General features: G+C 42.3%; 1 protein-coding gene across 8 annotated transcripts in view; it reads right to left on the bottom strand.

Moving 5' to 3' along the window:
• The window catches only part of GIGYF2 (GRB10 interacting GYF protein 2), a 127870-nt gene that overhangs the window by 6000 nt on the left and 95733 nt on the right, over window positions 1-26137 (bottom strand). For 5 of the 8 annotated variants that reach the window (XM_043462000.1, XM_043462005.1, XM_043462001.1 and 2 more), the window contains 13 exons: window positions 26037-26128; window positions 24890-24997; window positions 23768-23868; window positions 23011-23111; window positions 21010-21171; window positions 19552-19710; window positions 16668-16904; window positions 9524-9646; window positions 6367-6576; window positions 6039-6241; window positions 4740-4894; window positions 3045-3220; window positions 604-772 (listed from right to left, as the gene is read on the bottom strand). In XM_043462000.1, coding sequence (XP_043317935.1) covers window positions 604-772; window positions 3045-3220; window positions 4740-4894; window positions 6039-6241; window positions 6367-6576; window positions 9524-9646; window positions 16668-16904; window positions 19552-19710; window positions 21010-21171; window positions 23011-23111; window positions 23768-23868; window positions 24890-24997; window positions 26037-26128 — 1996 coding nt within the window. Of the gene's footprint in view, window positions 1-603; window positions 773-3044; window positions 3221-4739; window positions 4895-6038; window positions 6242-6366; window positions 6577-9523; window positions 9647-16667; window positions 16905-19551; window positions 19711-21009; window positions 21172-23010; window positions 23112-23767; window positions 23869-24889; window positions 24998-26036; window positions 26129-26137 lie in introns of those variants that run through there. The other 3 variants (XM_043462006.1, XM_043462007.1, XM_043462008.1) reach the window with 3 other exon arrangements.

The following is a 26137-nucleotide window of genomic DNA, read 5'->3' as shown; positions in this document are numbered from 1 at the left end:
CTAACATTGGGTAAGAACAGTCATGGGAAAAAAAGAAAGAATAGCTATGGCTAACACAGAAGAGTGAAGAGAAAACAGACCTGCTCTGAGACCCCAGCTGCGCTGCTAAATGCTGAGTGACTCTGGGAAGCGTCCTCAATCCTGTAGGCCTTGGTTTACTATTGTTACCGCTGGAACACTGCCTCATAATGCAGGGTAATTCTGAGCATATTATACAGTGAATATCAACAAATATCAGTTCTTTTTTGAGCATCTGCTTCGATTATGGTCTGCTTCCATGCAAATCAGCATTTTACATTTTAAACAACATTTACTGTTCTCCATTAGCATTATTTTCCAACTAAACTGGAAGTTTTTTTAGGAAAATTCATGTTAGATATAAAAAGTCTTTAAAATATAAGACACCATACAATATATTTTTTTCTTACTCCCTATAGTAGATGAGGCATAGCTCTTGCAGAGATGCCCAGTAAATACTATTTATTTTGAACTGGCTAAAAAAACTTTTGTAAGAAAAATTTCCCTTCATGAAAAACCCTCCACCATAGTACTTGCATATACTCCACCCCCAACACCCAGCTAAGACTTCAGGCCTGTGCTCACCTAATAGACTAGGATCTGCTCGGACCATCTTCTGCTTTTTCTTCTTCTTGCCACTTTGTACAGCTTCAAAATTGGATTGTTGGTTGTTGGTCTGATTGGTCTGAAATACTGAATGGAGTGCACTGTGGTTCATCCCCCACACAGAGTCCTGTAACACAAGATGGCACTGCTGAGATTACACAGTGGACACAAGCCTGGCCCACCCTCAGAAAATGGCTGACCTGGCCTCACCTTACCAAGGAGGAGTTTAAAGACAGAAAGCCTACCGTGGATTCTGGTAACAAGAAAGTGGGAGCAGTCCACTGAGCCACCTTCTTCCCTTCACTGAGATTCAGGCAGCCCACTTAGGCTGTGTGTCTCCACAGGCCCATCCTGGGGACTCCAGGTGTCCATACTGCTGGGACAGCACAGCGGTCAAAACCTCTCCAGGGGCTTCCCTGGTGGCTCAATGGTAAAGCATCCGCCTGCCAGTACAAGGGTCACAGGCTCGATCCCTGATCTGGGAAGATCCCACCTGCTGTGGAAGGACTGAGCCTGGGCTCTGGAACCTGGGACCCACAAGTGCTGAGCCCGCACGCCCTAGAGCCTGTGCTCCCTAAGAGAAGCCACTGCAATGAGAAAGCCTGTGCATCGCGATGGAGATGGGCCCCGCTCACTGCAACTAGAGAACAGACCACAACCCAGCACAGCAAAAAATGAAACAAAATTTAAAAAAACCAAACAACTCTCCAGACATACATGGAATCTGTGCCATCCACCAGGAATTCGCTCTCTGGCAATTTACACCCCTCACCTACTCAAAGTGGAAGGCTCCTTTATTCTCCGGGCCCCAGGACAGAGAGGAGAGCCTACAGACCGGCCGACGGCCCATCACCCAACAATGTTCATGTCATGTACTTTATTCCCATCAGCAATCCCAGAAGGGATCTGTTCCCAAAATATTCTTCACATACTTTATACCAACTGGTTAAACTATGAAACAATCTACCAGCCATTCATACTACATGCTGCTCTTATGGGAGCAACTCATTTTAAACTGGGATCAGGTTCCCGAGCTAGGTGACGGAACGGGGTTGGGGGGGGTGCAGACTGGAGCGAGCACGTGGGGAGGACAAGCCTGGCTGTGCGCACAGAAGCGGCCCTCTCACAGACGCAGAGACTTCCGTACTGCCGCATGGTGTCTTCTGATTCCTTAAAATATTTTTCCTGGGGCTGTTTGTGTTCACGTATTTCATTTTCCTTCAGTTGATCCATTAGCCCCATCTATCCAAATGGATTTTAAACGCCCTATACTTCTCTGTACCTTACACATTCCTAAAGGTGCGCTATGACAAACATTCTAGTAGAAGAACTACGACATTAAAAATATTCTTAAGCCTGTCCTTGAGTTCTGACAGACTGTTTTTCAGAAAACTTGTAAAGACAACCCTTATCATTCATGGATTCCATTATCTGTGAATTTGCTTACTTATAGTGTTTCTGTCCTCATTCGGAACATGCATGTCTATAGAGCAATGAAAAACTGAGCTGCCCAAGATACATGTTCCCAGTTGAGGCAGAACTGGGCAATACTTTCTGCCTTCTTGTCCCAGCTCTCATACTGCAAAGGAGCATCCTTCTCGGTCTATTTTGGGTCATGTTTTGCACACTGCTGTTGGTGACTTCATTGTTTAAAATGGCTCCCGAGGGTCAAGTGCTGTCTAGTGTTTCTCAACGGCCCAAAGACTGTGATGTGCCTCAGAAAATGTGTGTGTTAGGTAAGCTTTATTCAGGCATGCATCATAGTGACAGTGGCTGTGAGTTCGGTATTAAGGAAGCAGCAATGTATTTAAATAAGGTATCCTTAAACAGAAACACACACAGAATAAGGTTATCAGTATTAACAGTTATCAGCTGACAAAAATGCTGTAACACAGGTCCACAGAAACCTAACCCCGCTAGGAGCAATGGTTCAGCACTTGCTAATTCTGTGTTGGCAGCAAGTTCACAGAACAGAACTCCCGAGAATAACAAGAACTGATTATGCCTTTACATTCTCATCAACAGTGTATGAGATATTTGGCAGGTACAGTATTGTCAATACTGGGAACAAATGATCTGAAGCTTCAGAGAGTTAACACTGGTGAGTTTTAACTATTAAAACCAAATTTATGCACCTATGACAAGTTGGCATTTGCAATTGGACAGAGGCACTTATATGAACCAAGAAAAATGGGGCTGGCATGCCTATCAGTGAATGAATGGTTATATACTTGGTATTTGGGAAATTCACAAAGGTCTCAGGACATGTAACTTGAAAACGTCAAGACTACCTGGTTTTAAAAGGTTCCAGTCATGTGATGTACAAAAATGGTAGTAGTATTTTAAATTTTCATTTCTCTGGCTGCTCCACTTTCAAGACGCTAGCACTGCCCAGGGCGTCACATTCTGCTGCCTCATACCTGCTGCTGCTGCTGCTGCTGCTGCTGCCGCTGGTTGGCTTTCTGTTTGGCACGGCGCTCAAGGAACTGCTTGGCAAACTCCTTGGCCTCAGAGGTATCTCCCAAATAGGCCCTAATGTAATCATGGACCTCATATGGAGATTCTACTTCCTTCAGGAAAGAAACAAATGTGGGCACTGTATCATGAGAGGGGAGAAGACATAAAAAGTAACAATGAAATACCACACAGCAGAGATCAGGTTCAGTCTTCAATATATTTTAACACCTAACAGGGACATGAATGATGGAAACTGGAAAGGCATGCAGCTATTAGGCTAAGTATTCTTTAACCTACTCTGTAGTCATGGGGGGGGAACCCCAATCTCACTGTAACACCCCAAATCATCTGAAATATCACAGAGATGAAGATATCATGCGTTTGTTTCACTAAATGTTATTTTGGTAGAAACTAAGTTATGTTGATGAAACAACTGCTTGCCTAAGACTAAAGTAATCTGGGGATTCCTTTCTTTTCTTCTTTAAATTCAGTCAATATGTTTTAAGTGCCATGGTGTATGCCAGGCACCGTGACAGATACTGAAGATACAGCTGCAGCCTCCTTTCACTTCACTGAGGTAACCTCTGTTTACACAGAAAAGTTCGATATGAAGCAGTGTGGTGCAGGAGAAAAGTGCAAGTATCAGAGTTAGACAGACATGGGTTTAAAACTTGACTCTGAAATTTGCTCACTGTGTGACCTTGATGAGCTACTTAACCATCCTGAGCCTCCGTTTCCTAATTTATAAAATGGGGATAACATCACCGACATTGTAAAGGTAAGTTATGGCAAAAATTAAGATAACTAGGATAACACATATTAACCCCTAGAAAGTGCCTAGTACATGGTAGGTGCTTAATGGATGGTAGTCATTACTCTTTTTCACTCTTGCTTTCTCTGACTCGTTCTGACCATCAGCTATTGTCACACTGCTGCAAAGGAACCCTTCTTTTCCTGCTCTGTTTTTTTAAAAAAAAGGTTTCTGGCTTTAGAAAAGACATCAGAGATGGACTAGCTCAGCAAAGCTCACAAGTTATGGGAATGCCGTCCACACCGAGCTGACTGGTCTCTGTTCGAACATTTGCGGGTGAGGGAAGTACTCGCTTCCATCTCAGGCAGACACTTCTCTTTGTGAACAATCAACAAGCAGCAAGTTTTTCTTCAAATTGCACCGAAACCTTTTCATTTGCACATTACAGGCCTCAGCTTTATCCCATACAAAGCACGTCTACCTGCTCTGTCACGACTCCCACCCCTGCCCCCAAAGGCAGGAACGGAACAATTCTCACGTCACCTCAGTCTCCTCTCATGTAGGCTAACCTATGTCCTCAGTGTAACAGTTACTCTCCTTCGTCCATCTGGCGATGCCCCCCATAAATGAGCAGGACGGAACTATCATCTCTTCCGCCCTGTCCATCATAGGACAGCCTGCAACAGCAGCTACGTTTTGGTGTCCACTGGTAACCTAGTTCAGTATAGTATTACAGAACTTTTCTCACAAGTAATGCTGTAAAAGAGTCAAGTCCTTACAGTAGGTGCAGGACTTGACCTCCATCAGACTTCACCTCCTGAAGGCTGGCCCATCATTTCAATTTCCTAACTCTTTGTAGGGCCTGCTCTGCCATTCCACATGCTGGGTTTCCCTCCCCAGTTCTTACCATCCAAGTTATTTGCCGTATTAAGGGCATGAAGCATCTGTTCACACCACTGGGTAAATCCATCTTGGGCTTTATTTACTCCCTGAAAGAGCTTCAGCAATTTTTCTTCTTCTTCTACTTTCTTATTCTGCCGGTTAGACACACCTACAGATTTACTAAAGCAAAACAATAGGGTGGTATTATATTCCCAGGAACTGTTACTATTATGATCATACTCTAACACCATACATAGATAATGTCTTGGCAACACTGGATGGCTGTCCAGCAATCCAATTCTTGGCTCCAAAAATGAAAACAAACAGACAAACAAACAAAAGCCCAAAAACAAAAAAGTGAAATACTGGGGTTGGGGGTGGGAGAGTTTACTCAATACCTATTAAAATCTAGCCTCGGTTAATACATTTTAGTTTGTGAATACAGGGCTTCTTTTCAGAGAAATTATTAAGTTCTTATGTGTCCGTCAGTAAGATTTTAAAATCTTGCTAAGCCTCAGTTTCCTCATCTGTAAAATGACACTAATACTTCTTTGGGTTATTAAAAAGAACAAAAATATTATATGCAAAGGCCTAGAGCACAGTGCCTGGCAAAGATGCTCAACATGTTATTCAGTGTCCTATTCATCACACATTAAGCCCTCAATTAATCGAGAAGAAATAGTCTGACAACACTACCATTTATTAAGTGGTTACTATGTGCCAGGCACTTTACTAACTACTTCACATGTATTCACTTAACCTTTACAACCACACCCATGAAGTTGCTATTGCTATCTTCATTTTACAGATGAGGGAACTGAGGCTCAAAGAGGTTCCCTCCTGCCCAAGGTCACACAGCTCATAAGTGCTAGTGCTGGGATTTGAGTTCATGACTTAACAGTAAAACCCATGCTTGTTCAACAAAAGAAAGATGAATGTAAGATATAACAAATTTATCATAAAAATAAAACAGTTTAAGTGTTCATAATATTCTAACTTAAAATTTTAGAGGAAATGCTACACTCTTTTAGAGACTACCTTGGAGAAATATTCAACAGCAGTAACAAAAAATATTAAGTGGTTACCACGTGACAGGCAATGGACTCCATGTCCAGCAACCAAAGGAGCCGCTAGTAATAATACCGATGTGTTTCCATAGGGAAGAAAAACAATCATCAAACTATCACCTCACATGCCAGGAAACAGGGGAAAGTAAGTAAAAACTAAATAACTACCTTTCTCTGGACACCCAGTATCATACTCCTCACGTGCCCTTCCTCCCCCAATCCACCAAGGAACACAGGTCGATCGCTTTGAGCCCTACCTGAGACCGGCGTTTTTATTTTTGTTTGTTGAGTTCCTAGGTCCCACCTCTTTCACTGCATCATCCCAGAATCCCATGTTGGAGTTTTTAGTGTCAGCATTGCTCCAGATACTACTGACTAGGTCAGAGGCCCACTGGTTAGGGGGACCAGTATTTATAGAGCCCCAAACAGAATTCCCAATGCTGGTGTGCAGGTTGGAATGCTGTTAACGAAAGAGACACGAATAACTAGTTGACAATATAAAAAGGGCACAAAGAGAGCCCACCGCAGTCAGAGCAGGTGGCTCACGCCGCCAGCCCGCACGCCTGCGTGGGAAGGCGGACCCACCGTGTTACTCCGGGCTCTGTTTGGCTGCTGGTGTTGCTGCTGCTGCTGCTGCTGCTTCTGCATCTGCCTGGCTTCTTCCTGTTGGATCTCCAGGAGAGACTTCGCGGCGCCTGCAGGTTTGCTGACGGTCCCCCAGCCCGAGAGCTTCTGCTGCTGCTGCTGCTGCTGCTGCTGGAGAGCTTTCATCAGTTCCCTCTGCTGGCGCCTCTGCTGCAGGCACAACAGAAGCTACCTCAGGATTCCAGTTTTTAAAATAAAAGTCACAAATGTCCAGTGTACCAAATGGAATATAAACACATAGTGTGTGTGCTGAGATGCTTCAGTTGTGCCTGACTCTGTGACCCTACGGACTGTACCCACCAGGCTCCTCTGTCCATGGGATTCTCCAGGCAAGAATACTGGAGTGCATTGCCATGCCCTCCTCTAGGGGATCTTGCCAACCCAGGGATCAAACCTGTGTCTCTTATGTCTCTTGTACTGGCAGGTGGGTTCTTTATCACTAATGCCACCTGGGAAGCAACTATATAAAATTAAACGCCTAACAGTTAACTCCTCTGCTGCAAATAAAGATGTAAACTGTCAGAAGTACTAAGAGAAGAATAAAAAGAAATTAAGAATTACTTCTTAAAAATTAAATAGGACTTCTATTTAAGCATAAGAATGTAATATGCTTATTTCCAAAGTCCTATCAAAATAACAAAAATAATTTTTTTCTACAACATAAACTTTAAGGACAAAGAGAATGAAAAAGTTTTTAAAAGCTGGAAAGCAGGCAAATAAAGATAGCCAATACAACAGACCCAGTAAGTTGAAACCTAAGTAAAGAAAGCTCAGAAACAGGTCAATTCATACAGAAAGCTCAGGAATTACAGGCATGGGTATCTCAAACAAAGGGAAGACAGGCTGAAAGTCTGTAAAAAGCAACATTAAGACCCTGAATTACCCTCCCCACCCAATGCAGTTGGCAACTTTCCCTCACCTCTCCCCAGCAGAAAATTAAAACTTTCCTTTTTGAAGAGGCTGAACCAGCTAAGTGGATTATTCTATAAGAAAGCTGACCTACCACAAGAGAATACACCCACAGATGCCAACAGATGGTGGGATTTGAACAGGAGAGACCACTACAAACACCATCACAGCAAACCCCAGCAAGGCGCCACATGTCCCAGAGCCTCCCAACAGCACCTCAGTGCCGCCTTCCTAAATAAGAACAAACAGCCCAGGATGCAGACATCTGACACAGCCTGTAAGATGAAAGCCAGAGCCCAAATCAAACAAGCAAAGTTCTGCTGTAACAGAAACGAGACAAGGGAAATAGAAGCGACGAATAAGTATTACTCTTAGAGGTAAGATGCTGTATTCAGTGAAACAAGAGTAAGAGACTATAAACACAAATACTTAAGAGGGAACAATATATGGACTCAGAACTTTAAGAGAGAATATGCTAAAAGTTCAATAGAAGGACTGAAAGAAAAGATACTGTGTGATCCCATGGACTGTAGCCCACCAGGCTTCTCTGTCTATGGGATTCTCCCAAGCAAGAATACTAGAGGCAGCTGACACTTCCTCCTTCAGGGGATCTTCCCAACCCAGGGACTGAACCCTCGTCCCTTATATCTCCTGCATTGGCAGGTGGATTCTTTACCACTAACGCCACCTGGGACAATATGCAGATGACAAAATTTTGAGAAACAGCACATGTGTGCAGCAAGCCAAGCATGTTCAGATCTGAACAAATTAGAGGGTCCTGGAAAGGATACCTCCAGGGAAAGAATGAAATAGAACTGTCAGATACTATCTGCTGGGTGGCACTTTATACATTTTGAAGCGTGCAGACTTAACTGTTCAAAGAAAATCAAATGAAAACACAAGGCAATTATTAATTTCTAACAGACAAAAATATGAACAAGAAAAAACCTGTGATTCCAACTCTGATGACCATTATTATTATTATTTTTTCATTTTGCAGAGACCAAAATTATTGGAACAATTTCTAGCCTTGGAGGCGGAAGCTACACTCTGCTCTGCATCCAGCTGTTAACGTTTGAGAAAAGAGAGATGATTTCAGAGAAAGCTCAGCCTTTTTTCTTTCGAAAGAGGGTAGGAAATATGGTAAATTTTAAGGCGAAGAAAGCTTTTAACCTACTGGGTGATATCATGCACACTACACGGTGAACATGCACAGACAATTTTCACAGCCTTTAGTGAACCACACCACCCAGATCCAGAATGACAGCTTGCATTCTCGAACAAATTGACTGCTCTGCCTCAAATCATACCCACGTACAGTACTTCCTTTAAGACTCAGTTACCTCATGCCACCTTCTCAGAGAGGCCTTCCCAGTCTGTACTATCTAAAATAAAACTAGATAGTCAATTGCTACCCACCACCAATACTATTCCCAACTCCCAACCTTCTCCCTATGCCCCTTCCCACTTTATTTTTCTTTCTGACAGATACTGCCTTCTAGAACTCCATATGTCTTTTCCTGTCCTTGTTCCCTCAACTAAAGGTAAGCTTTATGAAGGGAGAGACTTGTCTGTTTTAGATTCAACTATATCCCCACGAGCAGCAAATACACAATGGACGGATGGCACTCAGCTAGTGGTATGCTGAGCCAAACCATTTCACTTACTCATTTTTTCCTTTCTGTCAAGAACTATGTTCTACCGCCCCCAATCCCTTTCTCTTTTTTGTATCCTCTCTATCCTAATGAGGAACTACAGGATACAGATGAACAAACAGAGAGACTGTATTTGTCATATTTTAAGGTTTTATAGGTTAGTCAGAACCCAGTACCCTTTAGAGAAAAAAATTTCTGCATTGTAAGCATTAAATTTATAAGAGGCTATCTGCACAAAACTCACCCCTAATTCTGAAACACCCATGTAACTTTTATTTCTGAGCTATTCTCTCAAGAGCTACGGTAAAATGTTTAAGGTAATCGAATATTTTTGTACCCAATCTTAATGTTATTTCTGTTAGATCCTTCATATTTGCTAGTGACCATTGTACAGGCTAAAGAGCTGAAAAATAAATATCTAACTCGGATACACAGCAACTCTGACAACAATATTTATCTTTAGTAGCCACTAATCCAGAATGCACACTGGCTATTCTGAATCACCGATTGTCTAGATTACTTTTAAAATTTACCTCCTCTCGAAGCTGCCGTTCTCGTTCCTCTTCTAGTTTTTGGATTTCAGCCAATGATAGTGTTGCCTGAGACTGACATGCTGTCGTGTTGGACTGCTGGCCCCACGTTGAAGAAGAGGGAAGCTAGCAAAAAAGGAAGGCAGAAGAGTTCATGAGGACACACGGATAGGAAACGGAGGGCAATAATGCATTGTGTACAGCCAGAACATTCATGCTTCCCTCAATTCCATTTATAACAGTCAATTCAAATTTCCTTCTTTGATCCTTTTACATGACTATTCTACCAATCAGTTTTGCTTCTTTTACTTAATTTTCTTTTGTCACAAGATAATTTTAAAACAACTTAAAACATATCAATATTATTGCTGTTTTAGTTGCTAAGTGGTGTCCGACTATTTTGCAACCCCACAGACTGTAGCCCACCAGGCTTCTGCATGGGATTCCCCAGGCAAAGAATACTGGAGTGGGTTGCCACATCCTCTTCCAGGGGTTTTTCCTGACCCAGGGATTGAAACACTGCATCTCCTGCACTGTCAGGCAAGTTCTTTACCACTGAGCCACCAGGGAAGCCCAAAATACATCAATACACTTTTATTTGATTTACTCTTATGAAACTGCAAATTTGTTACACCTGTCACTGATATACAGCCATAAAGGGAGAGAATGAAACAAAAGAATCACTAAGTTTTTAATCCAAGGAGGTAATAAGGACATGATACCCTGTTTTCCAGTGAAAGGGTTAAGGACAAGATTTCTGAAGGGAAAGCTGAGGTGGGTGGCTAACACCAGGCAGTTTTCAATCAGTCTTTCACAAAAGAGAATTAACCAGGCTGTGGCTTCTAGTCATGAGCACTAAATTGGTTTTAATCGATTATTCTGTTTTTCCTAGCCCTTAAAATTTTCGACTAAAATAAAGTGTAAACATGAGTCCTGTATACTTTAGTGTTCTCAAAAGTTTGATTATTTCTAAGGGAATCCCTTGGTCTTTCTGAGCCAGAAAAAGATTCACTCAATTTTCATACATCTTATGGCTCTTAAAAACTAAAACCAAATCTAAACCAGATAATAAAAATAGTACGTGTGTGTGGATCAAAACAAAATGCCAAAATAGAAAGGTTCTTCAGTAGGAATCTCTAAAATTGGAACTGATGGGATAAGGGTCTGCTGCTGCTGCTGCTAAGTCACTTCAGTCGTGTCCGACTCTGTGCGACCCCATAGACATCAGCCCACCAGGCTCTCCCGTCCCTGGGATTCTCCAGGCAAGAACACTGGAGTGGGGTGCCATTTCCTTCTCCAATGCATGAAAGTGAAAAGTGAAAGTGAAGTCGCTCAGTCGTGTCCAACTCTTAGCGATACCATGGACTGCAGCCTACCAGGCTCCTCCGTCCATGGGATTTTCCAGGCAAGAATACTGGAGTGGGTTGCCATTGCCTTCTCCTGGGTAAGGGTAAAAGCAGGTTAAACTGTCACTGATGTTACCAGACAGCTCTCCAAACGAGTGCCCTCAACACTACTGAACATCCCCAACATAATGAGCAACCCTCAACATTTTCTGCCCAGTGGTGGGTAGTATGAGCACTTCTCTTATATGCACCTTTGCTCCGGGAGGAGAGGGTACAGAAGGGAGCTAAGAGAGAAAGACGGGGGTACCAAAGTAGGAAAAGTGGGGCACAAATGAACTCTTCCTCTTCATAGGAAATGACACATTTGGAAAGTCCTATCAAACCTGCAGCATCACTCGGAAGACCCGTAAAAACAGAGATGCCCTGGCTCCCATGTTCAATGAACAGCCAACGGTAAAGCCAGAGAATTTGCATATTTTTGTAATTCTGATGCAATCAACCAGCAACTACTGTTGTTGTCTAAAATCCCAGTGGCTATATCACCCCACCGTACCAAGGAACCAACTGCCAGTCCTCTGCAGCAGAAACTCAGCCAGCACCAAGAATAGATTCACTGCCTCCTGAAATGGCCTGTTCCCCTTACAGGCACCTCTGAAATCCTCCTTTATTTGTGCCAAAATATACTTCACTGTACTTTCTGCTCGTGATTCACGAGTCTGTTCTCTGGAGCAATGCAGAACAAATCTAAGTCTCCTTCACATGACAGATCTATATCATTTCCCTTAAGTCTTATTTGTAGGTAAGAAATACTATCCCATCACTCCATCAACACTGCCTCAGGGCATTTTCCAGTTCAACCAACATCCTGTACTGCCCAGAGAAGTGAGGGTTGTCAATCACGTTTTTCAGAACAACTCTTTCCCAAATGAGAAGTAAACAGTAGGGAATTTGGGACATTTTCAGACCCCTGAATATCCTTCACTGGTATTTAAAAATCTGCATTTTCCCCCTGCTCTGATACTGCTACCTTACTTTTTCAACACCATTTTTAAGTAACATTTCTTTAAGAAGTATTAAGAACAATCCTTAAGAAAACAGAGAGTCTGCAGGACTTGTGCCCTGACCTACTCTCTCCCAACCCTCAGCTCAGCCAGCACTTCAGATGAGGGAGTGGGAGCCAAGAACACAGGCCTCCCTCTCTCCCCTCGGCTGCCAGACAGAGGGCTGGCTTCCCGGAAAGAGCCCAGTGTTAGCAATTCTCATTCTGGCTCCAGCTACCTGTTGCAAAGGCTAAGTTAGAGACAAGCACTGCTGAGAGATGGGAGCTCCCTTCTTATATCTAGCTTACACTTATGGAATGGAAACTACATAGAGCTACTGAGTTTGCTGTTGTTTAGCTGCAAAATCATGTCTGACTCGTTTGCTACCCCATGGACTGCATGGTATTTCCCAGGCAAGAATACTGGAGTGGGTTGCCATTTCCTTCTCCAGGGGATCTTTCCGAGCCAGGGATTGAACCCGGGTCTCCTGAGACCACTAGGGCCCTGACTGCCACTGCCCTACAGTTTGAAAGGCAGAGGTTCCACTCCACCAGGAGAGGTAAGCCAAGGAGACCTGAGGCTACTGTCCCTCCCCCAAGGGCTCAACTGAAAAAGCGGGTGCCACTGTTCCCAAAGCAATTCCCTCTTAGCTCAGTAGGTAAAGAGTCTGCCTGCAACAATTAAACAGAGACCCGGGTTTGATTCCTGGGTCGGAAGGATCCCCAGAGAAGGAAATGGCAACCTACTCCCAACATTTTTGTCTGGAGGATCCCATGGACAGAGGAGCCTGGCGGGCTATAGTCCATGGGGTCACAAGAGTTGGACAGGACTTCGTGACCAAACCACCACCACCACTGTTCCCAGCTCCAGAGCTGTGACTCGAAGAACTCTGGCCTTGAGGTTGAGGTAGGAGGAACAGATTGGAATAGGGAGAGCTCCAGATCTCTTCTCAAAGGAAACTGACTTCATCTGCAACAGAGTGTGGAGAATGAGGAGCTCAAGCCTAAGGGCACTTTCAAAATCAGTGGATGTTGGGGTAAAAGGCAGTCAGGGGGTAACTGGCAGATTCACTGGAGATACAGGCTAAACTGTAGGCTGCTTCTTGGTCTCAGCATTTGCAGATAACATGATATAAAAAATCCTAATGAATTCACTAAGAAACTATTAATAAATCAGTCCAGCAAGATAGCAGGATATAAGCTCAGTATACAAAAATCAATCGCACATCTATACACTTACAAAGAACAATCTGAAAATGAAATTTTGAAAATTTTGAAAATTTCATTTACGATGAAAGCAAGACAAGATACTTAAAAATAAATTAACAAAAAAGTACAAAAACTATATTCTTAAAAACTATAAAACAGCGAAAGAAATTCAAGATCTAAAGGAACATAAAAATATCTTATGTTTACAGATCAGAAGACTAAGTATTGTTAAGATACCGAAACTCCTCAAACTGATCTAGAGTCAATGCAATTCCTATCAGAATCCCAGTTGGCTTCTTTACAGAAACTGACAAACTCATTCTAAAATCCACATGGAATTTAAAGAAACACAGAAGAGCCAATAAACTATGAGAAAAAGGAACAAAGTGGGAGGACTGACTCACTTTCTGATTTCAAACTTAATGACAAAGCAATAGTAACGTCGATACAGTGTATTACTAGCACAGTGATCATACAGATCACCTGAAAAGAATTAAGAGTGCAGAAACGAATCCACATGTCCAATTTTTTAAGGAGAATGCCGCAGCCATTCAATGGACAAACAATAATCTTTTCAACAAATGGTGCTAGGACAACCAGATAAATGACATGCAAAAGAAGGAAGTCAAACCCTCACCTCACATAATTTACAAAAATTCACTCAAAATAGATTAGGGAGCTAAAACTACAAAGTCTTAGAAGAAAACATAGGATTCTGTAAAACTATGACCTCAGATTTAGTAATTCTTAGATATAACAAAAGCACAAGCAAGAGAAGAAAAAACAGATAATTCGGACTTCATCATAATGTAAAACTTTTGTTCAGCAAAGGATACTGTCAAGGAAGAGGGAAAAAAACAAATAAGAGAAAATATTTTTAAATCATGTGATATGGAACTCAAATATCTAAGACATATAAAGAACCCTTAAAAAACTCAGTAATAAAAAGAACCCAGTTTAAAAATAGGCAAAGGACCCACACAGACATTTCTCCAAAGAAGATTTACAAATTGTCAATAAACACATAAAGAGATACTCAACATCATCAGTCATCTGGGAAATTCAAACCAAAATCACTACAAGTTATCATTTCACACCTGGGATGGCTATAATCAAAAAGTCAGATAATACAGATGGATGAGGAAGAGAAGAAACTTGAACCCTCAGCCACTGAACATAAAATGGTGCAGCCAATTCAGAAAACAATCTGGCAGTTCCTTAAACCATTAAAGACACTGGCATCATGTGACCTAGCAATTCAAGTTCTAGATATGAAGCCTCGATAGGAACCTCGTGGCTCACTCTCCAGCTATTTCTACTGCTCTCACAATCCCCTCCATTCTCCAAACTGGCTATGTGACCTTTATTTTTTTCTTTAAATTTAAATTTTCACTCCCTTCATGACTCAGTTTGGAAGTTATCTTCTTTCAGCAAAGCTTCCCCAATGCCTCAGATGGGCAGTGGGTCTCACATATTAGTGAGCATCAGAAGCCCTGGAAGGCTTATTCAAACACAATTGTTGTGTTCCATTTCCAAGAGGTTCTCATTCAGTAAGTCTGGATAGGACCCAAGAATGTGCCTGCCAGGCTGGATGAATTTCAAGTTGGAATCAAGACTGCTGGGAGAACTATCAATAGCCTCAGATATGTGGTGTGGCTCACATGATAAAGAATCTGCCTATAATCCAGGAGACCCCAGTTCAATTCCAGGGTCAGGAAGATCCCCTGCAGGAGGGAATGGCTACCCACTCCAGTAGTCTTGTTTGGAGAATTCCATGGACAGAGGAGCCTGGGGGGGCTACAGTCCATGGGGTTGCAAAAGTCGGACACGACTGAGTGACTCACACTTTTCACCTTCAAATATGGAGATGATATCACTTTAATGGCAGAAAGTGAAAAGGAACTAAAGAGCTTCTTGATGAGCATGAAAGAGGAGTAAAAAAGCTGGCCTAAAACTCAACATTCAAAATACTAAGATCATAGCATCCAGTCCCATCACTTCATGGCAAACAGATGGGGAAAAAGTAGAAATATAAACACACTTTTTTTCCTTGGGCTCCAAAATCACTGTAGACGGTGACTACACCCATGAAATTCAGACACTTGCTCCTTAAAACAAAAGCTATGACAAACCAAACCTACACTGCATATTAAAAAGCAGAGACATCACTTTGCCGACAAAGGTCCATATAGTCAAACGTGTGGTTTTTCCAGTAGTTGTGTACAGATGCTCAAGAGTTTGATCATAAAAAAGGCTGAATGGCAAAGAATTGATGCTTTTGAACTTCGGTGCTGGAGAGGACTCCTCAGAGTCTCTTGGACAGCAAGGAGATTAAACTAGTCAATCCTAAAGGAAACCAACCATGAATATTCATTGGAAGGACTGATGCTGAAGCTGAAGCTCCAATACTTCGGCCACCTGATGCGAAGTGGTGACTCACTGCAAAAGACTCTGATGCTGGGAAAGACTGAGGGCAGGAGGAGGTGGAGGTGACAGAAGATGAGACAGTTAAATGGCATCATCAACTCAATGGACATGAGTTTGATCAAACTGTGGGAGATAGCGAAGGACAGAGAAGCCTGGTATACTGCAGTCCATGGGGTCACAGAGTCAGACACAATTCAGCAACTGAACAGCATCAACAAATTCCCAGCTGATCACACCTTAAGAACTACTGCTTCGTGCTCCCTCTCTCACTACACCTATCCCACTGTATTCCAATTTTCTGTTTATGTCTTTATCCTACGAGCTCCTTGAAGATAGGGGATACCAAGCCTCCCGACCAGCCATACACTCCATAAGAAGTTCTGTAGACCCTACCATAAATCTGCTCCTCCCTCTCCAATTACTCCTATTTCATCAACAGTTCCACTACTTTCCCAGTCATGGAAGGCCTACCATCTAAGAGCCATATCAACTTCTGCCCTCACCCCTCAGATTCAGAGCATCACTAAGTCTTGCTTATTAATGTTAGCCAGGTCTCATCTTGGCCCTCTTCATTCTCACTACCACCATCACACTCTCTACTGGTTTCCCAGTCTTACTTTCTACTATTTCAAATAAGGCTTTGAACCCTCCTAAAACAACACTTTGCATACATCACCTCAATCCACCTTTCAATAACCCCCACAGTCAGCTCTATTTCAAGCCCTGTATGATGGTTCCTACTTACACACCCAAATGTTTGAGTTTCCTGTACTCATGAGTCTATGGGCTCTTTGAGGACAGTCGCCTTGTCTCGTTTATCCTTGCCTTAGCACTGTTGAACTGATAGAGTAGGCACACCAATGTTTAAATTTATGAACCATATAGATCTACTTGGTTTTTGCCTATGTTGCTGCTCACGTCCTAGACTCCTTTACTTATTCTTCCCTTCTTTAAATGTCTAACACAAAGTACAATGCATCTTGTTATATTTTGCTGATCAAAAAACGGGAAGTCGCAATACTTAACATGAAGAACAGTTTATGCCTCCGCACCGCCAGCACCCACCCACCCACAGAAGCGGGTAGGCGGCTCCGCCAGCGGGTGGCCTGCCCGGCGCCCGGCTTACCTTCATCTGTGCCAGCTGCTGCTGCTGCTGCTGCTGCTGCAGCCTCCGGAGAGCCTCCTGCTGCTGCTGCCTCTGCCGCAGCAGCTCCTTCTGCCGCTGGAGCTCCAGCTCTTTCCGCTTCCGCTCCTCCTCCTCGTGCCGCAGCCTGGCTGCCTCCTCTTCCATCCGTAGCCGGTTCTCCTCTAACCTACGCTGGGCTTCCTCTTCTTCCCGGGCCCATTTCGCAGCCTCCTCTTCCTTCCCAGAAGGAAAAGAAAATAATAAAATTTAATTATGTTTTAAAACAAATCCAAGTCACTTTTCAAGGCTTCGGTCAGAGGTGTGCTTACCGGATAACATCATGTTTCATTTATTTGCTAATTTCTACATAAAAGGAACATCACTTTGCACTTCTGTGGTAATACTGATCTCTAAGAGATTGCCACAACCTCAGGCAAGAACCCTTGAACCTGCTCCAACCCTGAGGCAGAGTCAGCTCGTGACGGATGCTGGGTGCAGAGAGCTGCCAGGACCTGCAAGGAAACTGACTCTCAGGAAAGCCTCAGCCAGGGCCAGACCCAAAGCAGCTTTACAAGACCACTTAACTCCATCCGAGGGTCTCGCCCCTGGTGGCTCACAGGCCCCTGGGAGAGCTCCCCTTCACACATCCTCTATCCCTCTACTACTTTCGGTAGTACCCTGGATCATTCTCTTCCTGCTTCTCTCCCTCAAAACCATTCCATGTGCCCCCTGGAGTTCTCCTGGCCTTCCTCTGTGAAGGCTGGTTACAGCACTTGCAATGCTCTATCTTATGCAGATAGCACACGCCCCTCCACTCTCCAGAACTCAGGGCAGACACTGGCTACTCTACAAGGACTTTCTTTGCCTTCAGAAGGTAGATGTCCCCTCTGTCTTTCGCTTACACTCAACTATACTTTGTCTTCCTCTCTCTGGATGCTCTTAGCCAACTGGTGACAGCAACTATTCTTAGCTATCCAGCACCCATTCCTTTCCGTCGTCTTCTTTGTAGAGAGAGCCTCTGTCACATTCAAGGTTTAAAATGCCAAGCTTCGCTTTTTAAGCTTCCAGTGTAAACTGGGACACCCATGTAATCTAATTTAGGCCAAAGGGCTGATTCTAGAAAAGATATTCTTCCCAGAGGAGAAGAAAGAAGCACGAGAGAAGGGCCACTCCCTTTCTGGGTACAGTATGGTATCCAACACTACTAACCATCAGGTAAAAAACATGAACTTAAAAGTCAACACACCAAGACCTGGTAGAGCAGAGTATGAACTGTGAGAGAAGACGTCAACACACCAGGACATGACAGAGAAGCTTGGGGAGCACCTGGAGTCTTAATGACATCACTGAGTCACCGAAGTTCATGTTTAGCTGCCTTATCTCCAGAACACCTTGACAGGTGAGGCAATAATATTATCTGCTGTTTTAGCCAATTTTAGGTCAGTATTTTGATTTTTCAGCTGAAAGATCTACAATGTGGTATTTATTTCTTATAAAATCATTACCTACATAGTCTGTGAGCTTCTTGAGAGCAGAAACAATTTCTCAGAAAGTTTTGGACTTGAGCAGGAAACAATCACAGTAACTAGCATGTGGTATATTAACAGAATATATATTAACTGTTGAATAAATAAACCAAATAATGCATTAACATACAATCTAACCTGGAAATTATCTACCTCTAAAGAATTTAGATTTCTCTAAAGAGTTTTAATCAAGAACTGAAGCAAAAGCAGGTAATCTCCAGTTTTGTGTCAATCTAATCAACAAACAAAAACCTACATCCGTAAGTGTGGACTGCTGCACGTGGTGACTCCCTTCCAAAGAACACAGTAAAGGGGAAAAGTATGGCGGAGAACCCGATAAGCACTACTGCAGCCAGGAGATCAATGTCACCATTAATAATGATGTATTAGCACACATCATGGTGCTAATATACAGCCTTGGTATGTGATGAAAATGGTACTTTACTGCTGTGATCTTCTTCCCCAAACACCCCTAACACCAGTTTAATTGTGAGAAAAACTTCACAAGAACTCTAATAGAGGGTTACCCTTCAATATACTGACCAGTATTCCTTAAAGTGGTTTAACTCAAAAAAAAAAAAAAAAAAAATTCTGAGAAACTGTCATGGCCAAGAACAAGCTAAGGAGACATGACAACTTAATGCAATATTCTGAATGAAATCCTAAAACTGAAAAGAGACATGAGGGGAAAACTGAAGAAATGTTAATAAACTACAGCCTTTAGTTAATAAAAATGCATCAATACTGACTTAGTCATGTGTCAGCATTGGTTTATCACAATTAATGTACCATACTAATGTAAACTAGTAATATAGCAAACTGTACTACCATCCCAATTTTTCTGAAAATCTTTGTACTACCATCCCAATTTTTCTGAAAATCTAACACTGTTCTAAAAACAGAATCCACTAATCAAAAATCTATTACTGTTCTTAAACATTAAAGCAAAATGCTGCAGGGGTCCTGGCTGCACCGGAGTTAGGTAACAGCACCTCTGTGTGATCTCACGGCTACACTAGGCAGCAGAGAACTACACGCTCTAACGGTGCGGACAGGGGAGAACCCTAAGGCAACAAGGCATCAACCTCCACGCCGCACGTTTGGTTTTTTAAGAGGAGCCCTTCTTTGATTCCTGTGGTGCTGTTTTTTGTTTGTTTTGATTGCTTGACATCTTGTTCAGCTTTTATAATTACACGTGGGATGGCTATTACAGAAGTATTAAGAGCCACTCAGATCTCCTTTGGTAACTTTCCGCAACCTGAAAAAGCTTTAATGGGCTCTCCTAATATCCTAAGACTTTCTAAATCACTAATTCCTAGCTTCAAAGAAGAAATGAGGAGAACAAGTGCTCTGATCACCTGCTTGCGTAACAATTCTTCTTGCTTCCGCCTCTCCTCCTCTTCTCGCCTTCTCTCCTCCAGTCTCCTAAGAGCTTCTTCCTGCTGCTGTCTCTCTTCCTCTTCTCGCTGCCGCCTTAACGCGATTTCTTGCTCCCTCTGGCGTCGCAGAGCCTCTTCCTGAATTAAAGAGGGTATGTGTGAGTGTCTGCATATCCTTCTGTGTGTCTCAACTAATATGTTATCAATACATTATAATTTGAAAAGAAACAGGCTATGTGCTGCTAAGATTCTGTTAACAGCAAATAGAAAAAGTATCTAACCAACGTCTAGAGTAAAAAGTGTTCAAGTGAGCTGGGGAATAGGTATATTAAGAGTCAAAATAATTTGTACTTAAAATATTGATCGTTAAACAGCACTGCATGTGTTAAGTCCACCCTGGTTTCAGTGTTAGCACCATCATTTCCTGATTAACACTAGTAAGGACTCAAGCTTTTGTTTCTCTGTTGCTACCAATAGTCCCGATTTTTTTAATCAACTGAGAACCTAAGTCAGCAGCAAAAACACCTGGTGAGTAGAGAGAAGTTCTCCAGTCAGAAGGATGGAATAAAGCCACGTGTCGCAGAACATGTTCTCAAGAACTGAAGTCCTATGGATATTAAATATACAGAAAAGGGTCCCACTGTCAAAATAACTCAGGAAGAAACCCTCAGCAAACAGATGCCTTTACTGTAACACTTCTTAAAGTCGTTACACACTAGTGTGGAGTGTGACTCTAAGAAATATTAGTAGTTCTAATCTAATCTCAGCATGGGCTTCCCTTGTGGCTCAACTGGTAAAGAATCCACCTGCAATGCGGCAGACCTGGGTTTGATCTGTGGGTTGGGAAGATCCCCTGGAGAAAGGAAAGGCTACCCACTCCAGTATTTTGGCCTGGAGAATTCCATGGAGGACACGGATGCTTTTTGTTTTTCAGTTCTTATGGCAAAAGACAAGGAAATATGTAATAAAGGCTAGACACGCTGGGCTGTTAAGAGTTGATTCTTTCAAATGGGATCTTTAAAAATCCAAGGAGAAAATGGTCCAAGCACATAATAAAGAATTCCCCAAAAAGAAATACAAATGGTTGTGAAACATGAAAAACTTTTAGTGTCACTGGTTATAAATACTTCAAGGTTTCATTACTTTTCAAATCTAACTGGTTTATAATACTCCAGGAGATATGTGAAAGCAATCAATTCTAATGATATACTAGAACTGACGAACATCCCTCCAGTAGCTGTTAATGGATAACAGACATTTCTACTGAAGGAAGTGAGTGTCCTAACATTCTAACCCCCGTCCTGCTGAGAACTCCCCAATGCCTTAGGGAAGTCCCCTCCAGGAGAACTAGGACCTGTGAGATGATGGGAGAGTAGGTATCGGGAGGCCCTCCCTCTTTCAGCACTGATCCTTCGGGCAGAGTTCTCAGAGACACACCTGTTTCCTTCGGGCAAGCTCTTCTTCCTCCCGCCTTTTCCTTTCTTCCTCCTGCTGTCTCCGAAGAATTTCCTCCTGTTGTCTCCGGAGTTCTTCTTGCCTCTTTCGCTCCTCCTCTTCCCGTTTCGCCCTCATTTCTGCCTCTCTCCTCTCCTGCTCCAGCTGAGGTTACACAAGGGTACTCTCAGAAACTTGAAGCCACACACAGGAACACTCCACATCACGACAAGTACTGTCAGGAGCTGGCCCATGCAGACACGACCATTCACTCAGTTACATGTGGAGCGACTGGGAAACGAGAGAGCTCTGAGCGCTCCACGCTCTGCGGTCACAGCCACCGCGGGGCTTCATGCTCCTCCCCCTGAACGCTCTCCCCTCTACCCTCGCCCACGCCTTCGCTCCACGCTGGCACTACATCCCACCTCCCACCTGTGGGGAGAGCAGCAGGCCTAACAGTAACACCAGGATGCTCTTGGCTTGGCATTTCTTTGCTCATCCCTACAAAGGATTTTCTGATTGAAGATCTAACAGTGTGTCTAATGAGGTTTCAACTGAAATGTCACAAAAGCTGCTAGTGTGATAAATTACAGAATTCTTTAAAAACTTGAGGACCAACCACTTCACAAACTCCATCCTGTAGAGCTCCCGAGTACTGGTCAAATCCGGTCCTGAGACTCCAGTTCTATTGCCACACATACGACTCGGGCCTTTACTTTCTCGTCCACATGCCTAAGAATCTATTACCTGGCTGCCCATCATCCAGTTTTGCCCAGGGTCCCCAGCTCTACATCTGACTCTCCCAGGCTTATATTTAACACCATCCTTCACCTCGAAAAGATAGCCTAAGTCTTTAATGTGACACAGGCAAGTTATTGGCCTGCCTCATCTTCTTTAATCTCTGTCATCGTTTATTCTTCAGACACACCAGCTCCCGGCTAGACCAAATTATTTAACTGTTTCCTGTGCCAAGATGTTCACATATACTCCTAGCCTTTACAAGTCTTGCTTCCTTCAACTGCAGTTTAATTTTCACTTCCTTTCACTGTCAACCCCAAATCCTGCAACTGAGCTAACTCCTACTATCCTTTAAGTGACTAGCTCAGGAATCACTGTCTATCCAAGTGTCATCCACTTCCTGGTCCCCACCTCCCCTACTAGGTAGCTGGCCCATCTGCTTTCCTGTGCTCCTTGTCTGTGCCAGCATCCTCCCTATCCCTGACACACATGTGCACACAGACAAGAATGCAAGGTTTCATCAGCTATGTGTTCAAAGCACAAAGCATGGAAGGAACAAGAACAGACTCAAAAACTGTTGGAACTCTGGTCTGTCAATGCATATGGAGACAGATCTTGACCACGAACTCTTTTCATATTCTGGGCACTCTAAAGATACTGTCACTACCTCAGGGGATAAGAATGCACTAAATATAAAATAGGAACAAGATTCTCTTGGAGGCATGAGAACCCAGAAATCATTACAATGACACCAGGCATTGACAAGCAACCTCTTCTGACAAGTATTAAAACCAAAATTCAAGATTGCTAGCTCCTCCAAAATATGCAAATGATAATGTTAACGCTGAGATTTTTAGCTGTGTGTCTTGGACTCTAGAGTGCAAATAACCACCACCATGAAGATTCAATGTGGTGAACTCAAGCCTCAGATCAAGGGTCGAATAAGCAATGTAGTGGATATTTTCTTATGGTCTTATAATAAGCAATTATCATGAACAGTGTTATATATGACCGTGACTGTTAATGTGTCAACAAACCCATATTGACTGATTTAATTTAAACTTGTTAGTTTTAACTGTTTTGAGGCCTTTTGAGGGAGAAGAAGGCACAATAAGGAGAGAGTGTGAATGTGCTTATACCAGCTACAAAGCTGTGAATTTAAAGGAAAGATGTGTGAGCAGCTAGAGTGATACCGATAACAATAAGCAAATGTCTATGTCCTGCAGCTGGAAAGCAGGCACTGCTATGGAAGAATGAGTTGCCGACCTTTGCAGCTTTGGCCTTCTCCATCTGCTGAAGCTGTTCAAGGGCAGGTCCTGGAGTTGCGGGGTCAAGGGGAAGATCCCATACGCTACCACCTTCCCAAACTGGAAGACAGGAAGGAACAGAAGTGAGGGGTATGAGAGCTGACACATACAGCTAAATACCCAGAAGCATAAAGAAGCTGCTCTCCTGTCCCAGAGCGAGCTTCATCACAAGTGTCTGCTTTGCTTCCAAATAGACTGAACTACCAGCGGGTTCTAGTTTGTAACAATACTCATCAACATATCCAGAAGGAAAGAGAGCACCAGGCAGAAAGATGAGAAAATGAGGTTAACAGCAGCCTTTTCCATTTCCCAAATTTCTGGGTACCTACAGAGGTTAAGTTACACATCAGTCCTTGACTCAAAAGCATAGGTCATCATTACTTATGTCTTTATTTATGTTTTCTCTCAAGTGATTAAAGACAATTTAAAAGACTTTTCTACAATGGGTTAGGACAATGTTTTAAAAAAAAAAAAAGAGGAGGCTCAAGTTCAGAAAATCTATCTACTAAAGAATTTCCAGGAACTCATTAACAGCTATTTGCAATCCTTTGCTGGGGCCTATTAAAAAAATAAAATTTTTCTTTAAAAACTACTTTTCATTAATATTCACTACAAAGCAGGTCCCAAAACTGATTAAAAAAAAAAAACTGAATTATAAAAGTTATTAGAAAGCTATATCCTTGAAGCTATACTAAAGGCCAATCTTAAGTTTTTACCTGTAGGCTGTGAGGGTGCTGGCTGGAGTTCCCAGATAGAACCAGTATCTGGCACTGACACAGACCTAGTTACTGAGGGAATGATGTTCTGATCAGATATTCTGCAAAAGGGAAATTAGAAAATTAACAAAATTAACTTGTTCTTGTCATTCAAGAAAACAGATAAAGAGGTATTTTCAGAGATTTGTAGGTTTTCAAGGTTACTTAGCCAAAAAACGTCACCGTTTTAACTACAATATAACACTACCAAAACATTTAGGAAAGAAAAAAGGATAGAGGCAAAGTAATCACACTTCTGGACTCCTCAAGGTATTGGCAAATTTTGATTTCCAAATAATAGATATGCCTACTGTCTTTTAAAAATTCAGTAAGAGTCGCAGAGGCAGCATTTCTCATGAAAAAAACTCACCGATCATAAGTCAAAAGGTGTGCATTTTAGTTCAGTCTCTGAAGTTTTCTGCGTATTATGTCAACTAAGTCCTTTAGCCACTCTGAGACATAGTTTGCTCATCTTTAAAACTAAGACCTTAACATGATTTAACCTCCCTATCTCACAGAATGGGTTACGGCTCAAGGGAGAAATGTAAAAGGTTTTGGTTAAATTGGACAGTAAAGTTTTTAAGAGCAATGAAATGACTAAAACCTTTGTGGGAGATAAAACAAATACTATCCTGAAAGATAATCTGAAACAGCAGGAACTTAGGACTTTTAGCATAGTTTCCATGTCTTTAGACTCACTTTAATGGCTTTTGGGTCTGGAAAAGTATAACTCTGTGTGGCACCATTAATATCATTCTTGAAATATTACAGGTAAAAATGAGATTAAATTTCTCGACCACAAATTTTTGTCTTGCTGAGTTCATGAGACTACACTGCTTTTCAAGTGTTCTTAGAATTCTTTGGTTATTATGCAAATTTTATCCTCTGAGTAAAAAGACGAAATAAATGCTCTATTTATTAGTTATTTTTTAAAACTATGTTCTTACACACAACACAAAGATATGTGTTTTTGTGTGGGTATTTTGATACTAAACTTCACAGATTAAAAATTTCCTTTTCTCTCTTTCTTTAAAACACATATATACACACACAATGTGACACATCACGCAAAATAGCACCAACCTCATCTTCAGTGCCTGGAACTGCTGGAGAAGAAGAGCCAACTGCTGCTGCTGCTGGGAAGACAGTGCTGCTTTCTGCTGCTGGGCCAGAACTTGTGCATACTGTTGTCTTCAAAAAGTAAAACATGGTATAACCTGTCTATCCACATTTAGTTCACTTTACAGAGACATTACCAGACAAAGTTCAGTCCCCACACAAACAAAAGAAAATCCCATTAGAAATAGCTATCAAATATATTTTTACAATACTTCACAACAGTCACACAAACAATTCTATACATTATTCTAGAAAGAACTAAACTAATAGATAACATGCTGCAGAGTGAAAATAGAAAAAAAAAAATTTAAAGAAATGTCAAAAACTGGAAAACTCCCTTAAGATGTTAATAACCTTTTATCAGAAAATAAAACAGATTCAAACTAACAGCTATTTCCACATGAAGAACTCTTTGCAAAAATAAAATTCCACTTGTATAAATATCCTCAAATTTATACATTTCAGCTTGGAAAATTTTAGGTTAACATTTTTTTCCACTAGAACAGAGATGGACAATTTTTTCCTGTAAAGGGCCAGACAGTAAATATTTTTGCCTTTGCAGGCCATTCACAACTACTCAATTCTACCTCTGTAGTGCAAAAGCAGTCATAGATAATACACAAACAAATGCGTGTGACTCAGTTTCAATAAAACTCTGCTTAGGAAAACAGGCAGCCAGTCAGTCCGCCAACCTCTGCACCAGATGATAGCAAATCTTACTTCTTCCACGAAAGGGACTCACAATCTAAGTGACTCCATGCCACTACTAATAGCATAAACTTTTACTTCTTTCCTGCCTTCTCATCTGCTTTTTCTCTGTGGCAAAGCTGACCCATGCAGAAGGCAATTAATTCTTAAAATCACTGATTCTTGCTTTAGCAGCTAAATATCTTGCAAAATTATAGTTATGTGTCACCTTCTGCAAACTTCCAATATTTAAGAAACCAGCTAAGACCAGACTTAGGATGTGGAGTGGCACTGTGCCACTAGCTGGATGACTGACGTATCCTACAAGCTTAGTCTTCTGCTGGAAAAGGTGAAATCTGGGAGCAGACTGCATCTGAAGGCCCTCCTGGTGCTGCAGCGCACCCTACCACAGTACTGTCCTTACTGTATTAGGAACTGCTGATACTGAAGGTGCTGCATCTGGTACAAGGCTGTGAGCTCCTGCTGCCTGGTCAGTCGTTCCTGGTCCAGCTCTCCCTGGAGTGA

The sequence above is a fragment of the Cervus canadensis genome, chromosome 2 (genome assembly GCF_019320065.1).
Source record: "Cervus canadensis isolate Bull #8, Minnesota chromosome 2, ASM1932006v1, whole genome shotgun sequence".
Classification (NCBI taxonomy): domain Eukaryota; kingdom Metazoa; phylum Chordata; class Mammalia; order Artiodactyla; family Cervidae; genus Cervus; species Cervus canadensis.
This window is presented reverse-complemented; position numbering and strand designations above follow the sequence as displayed.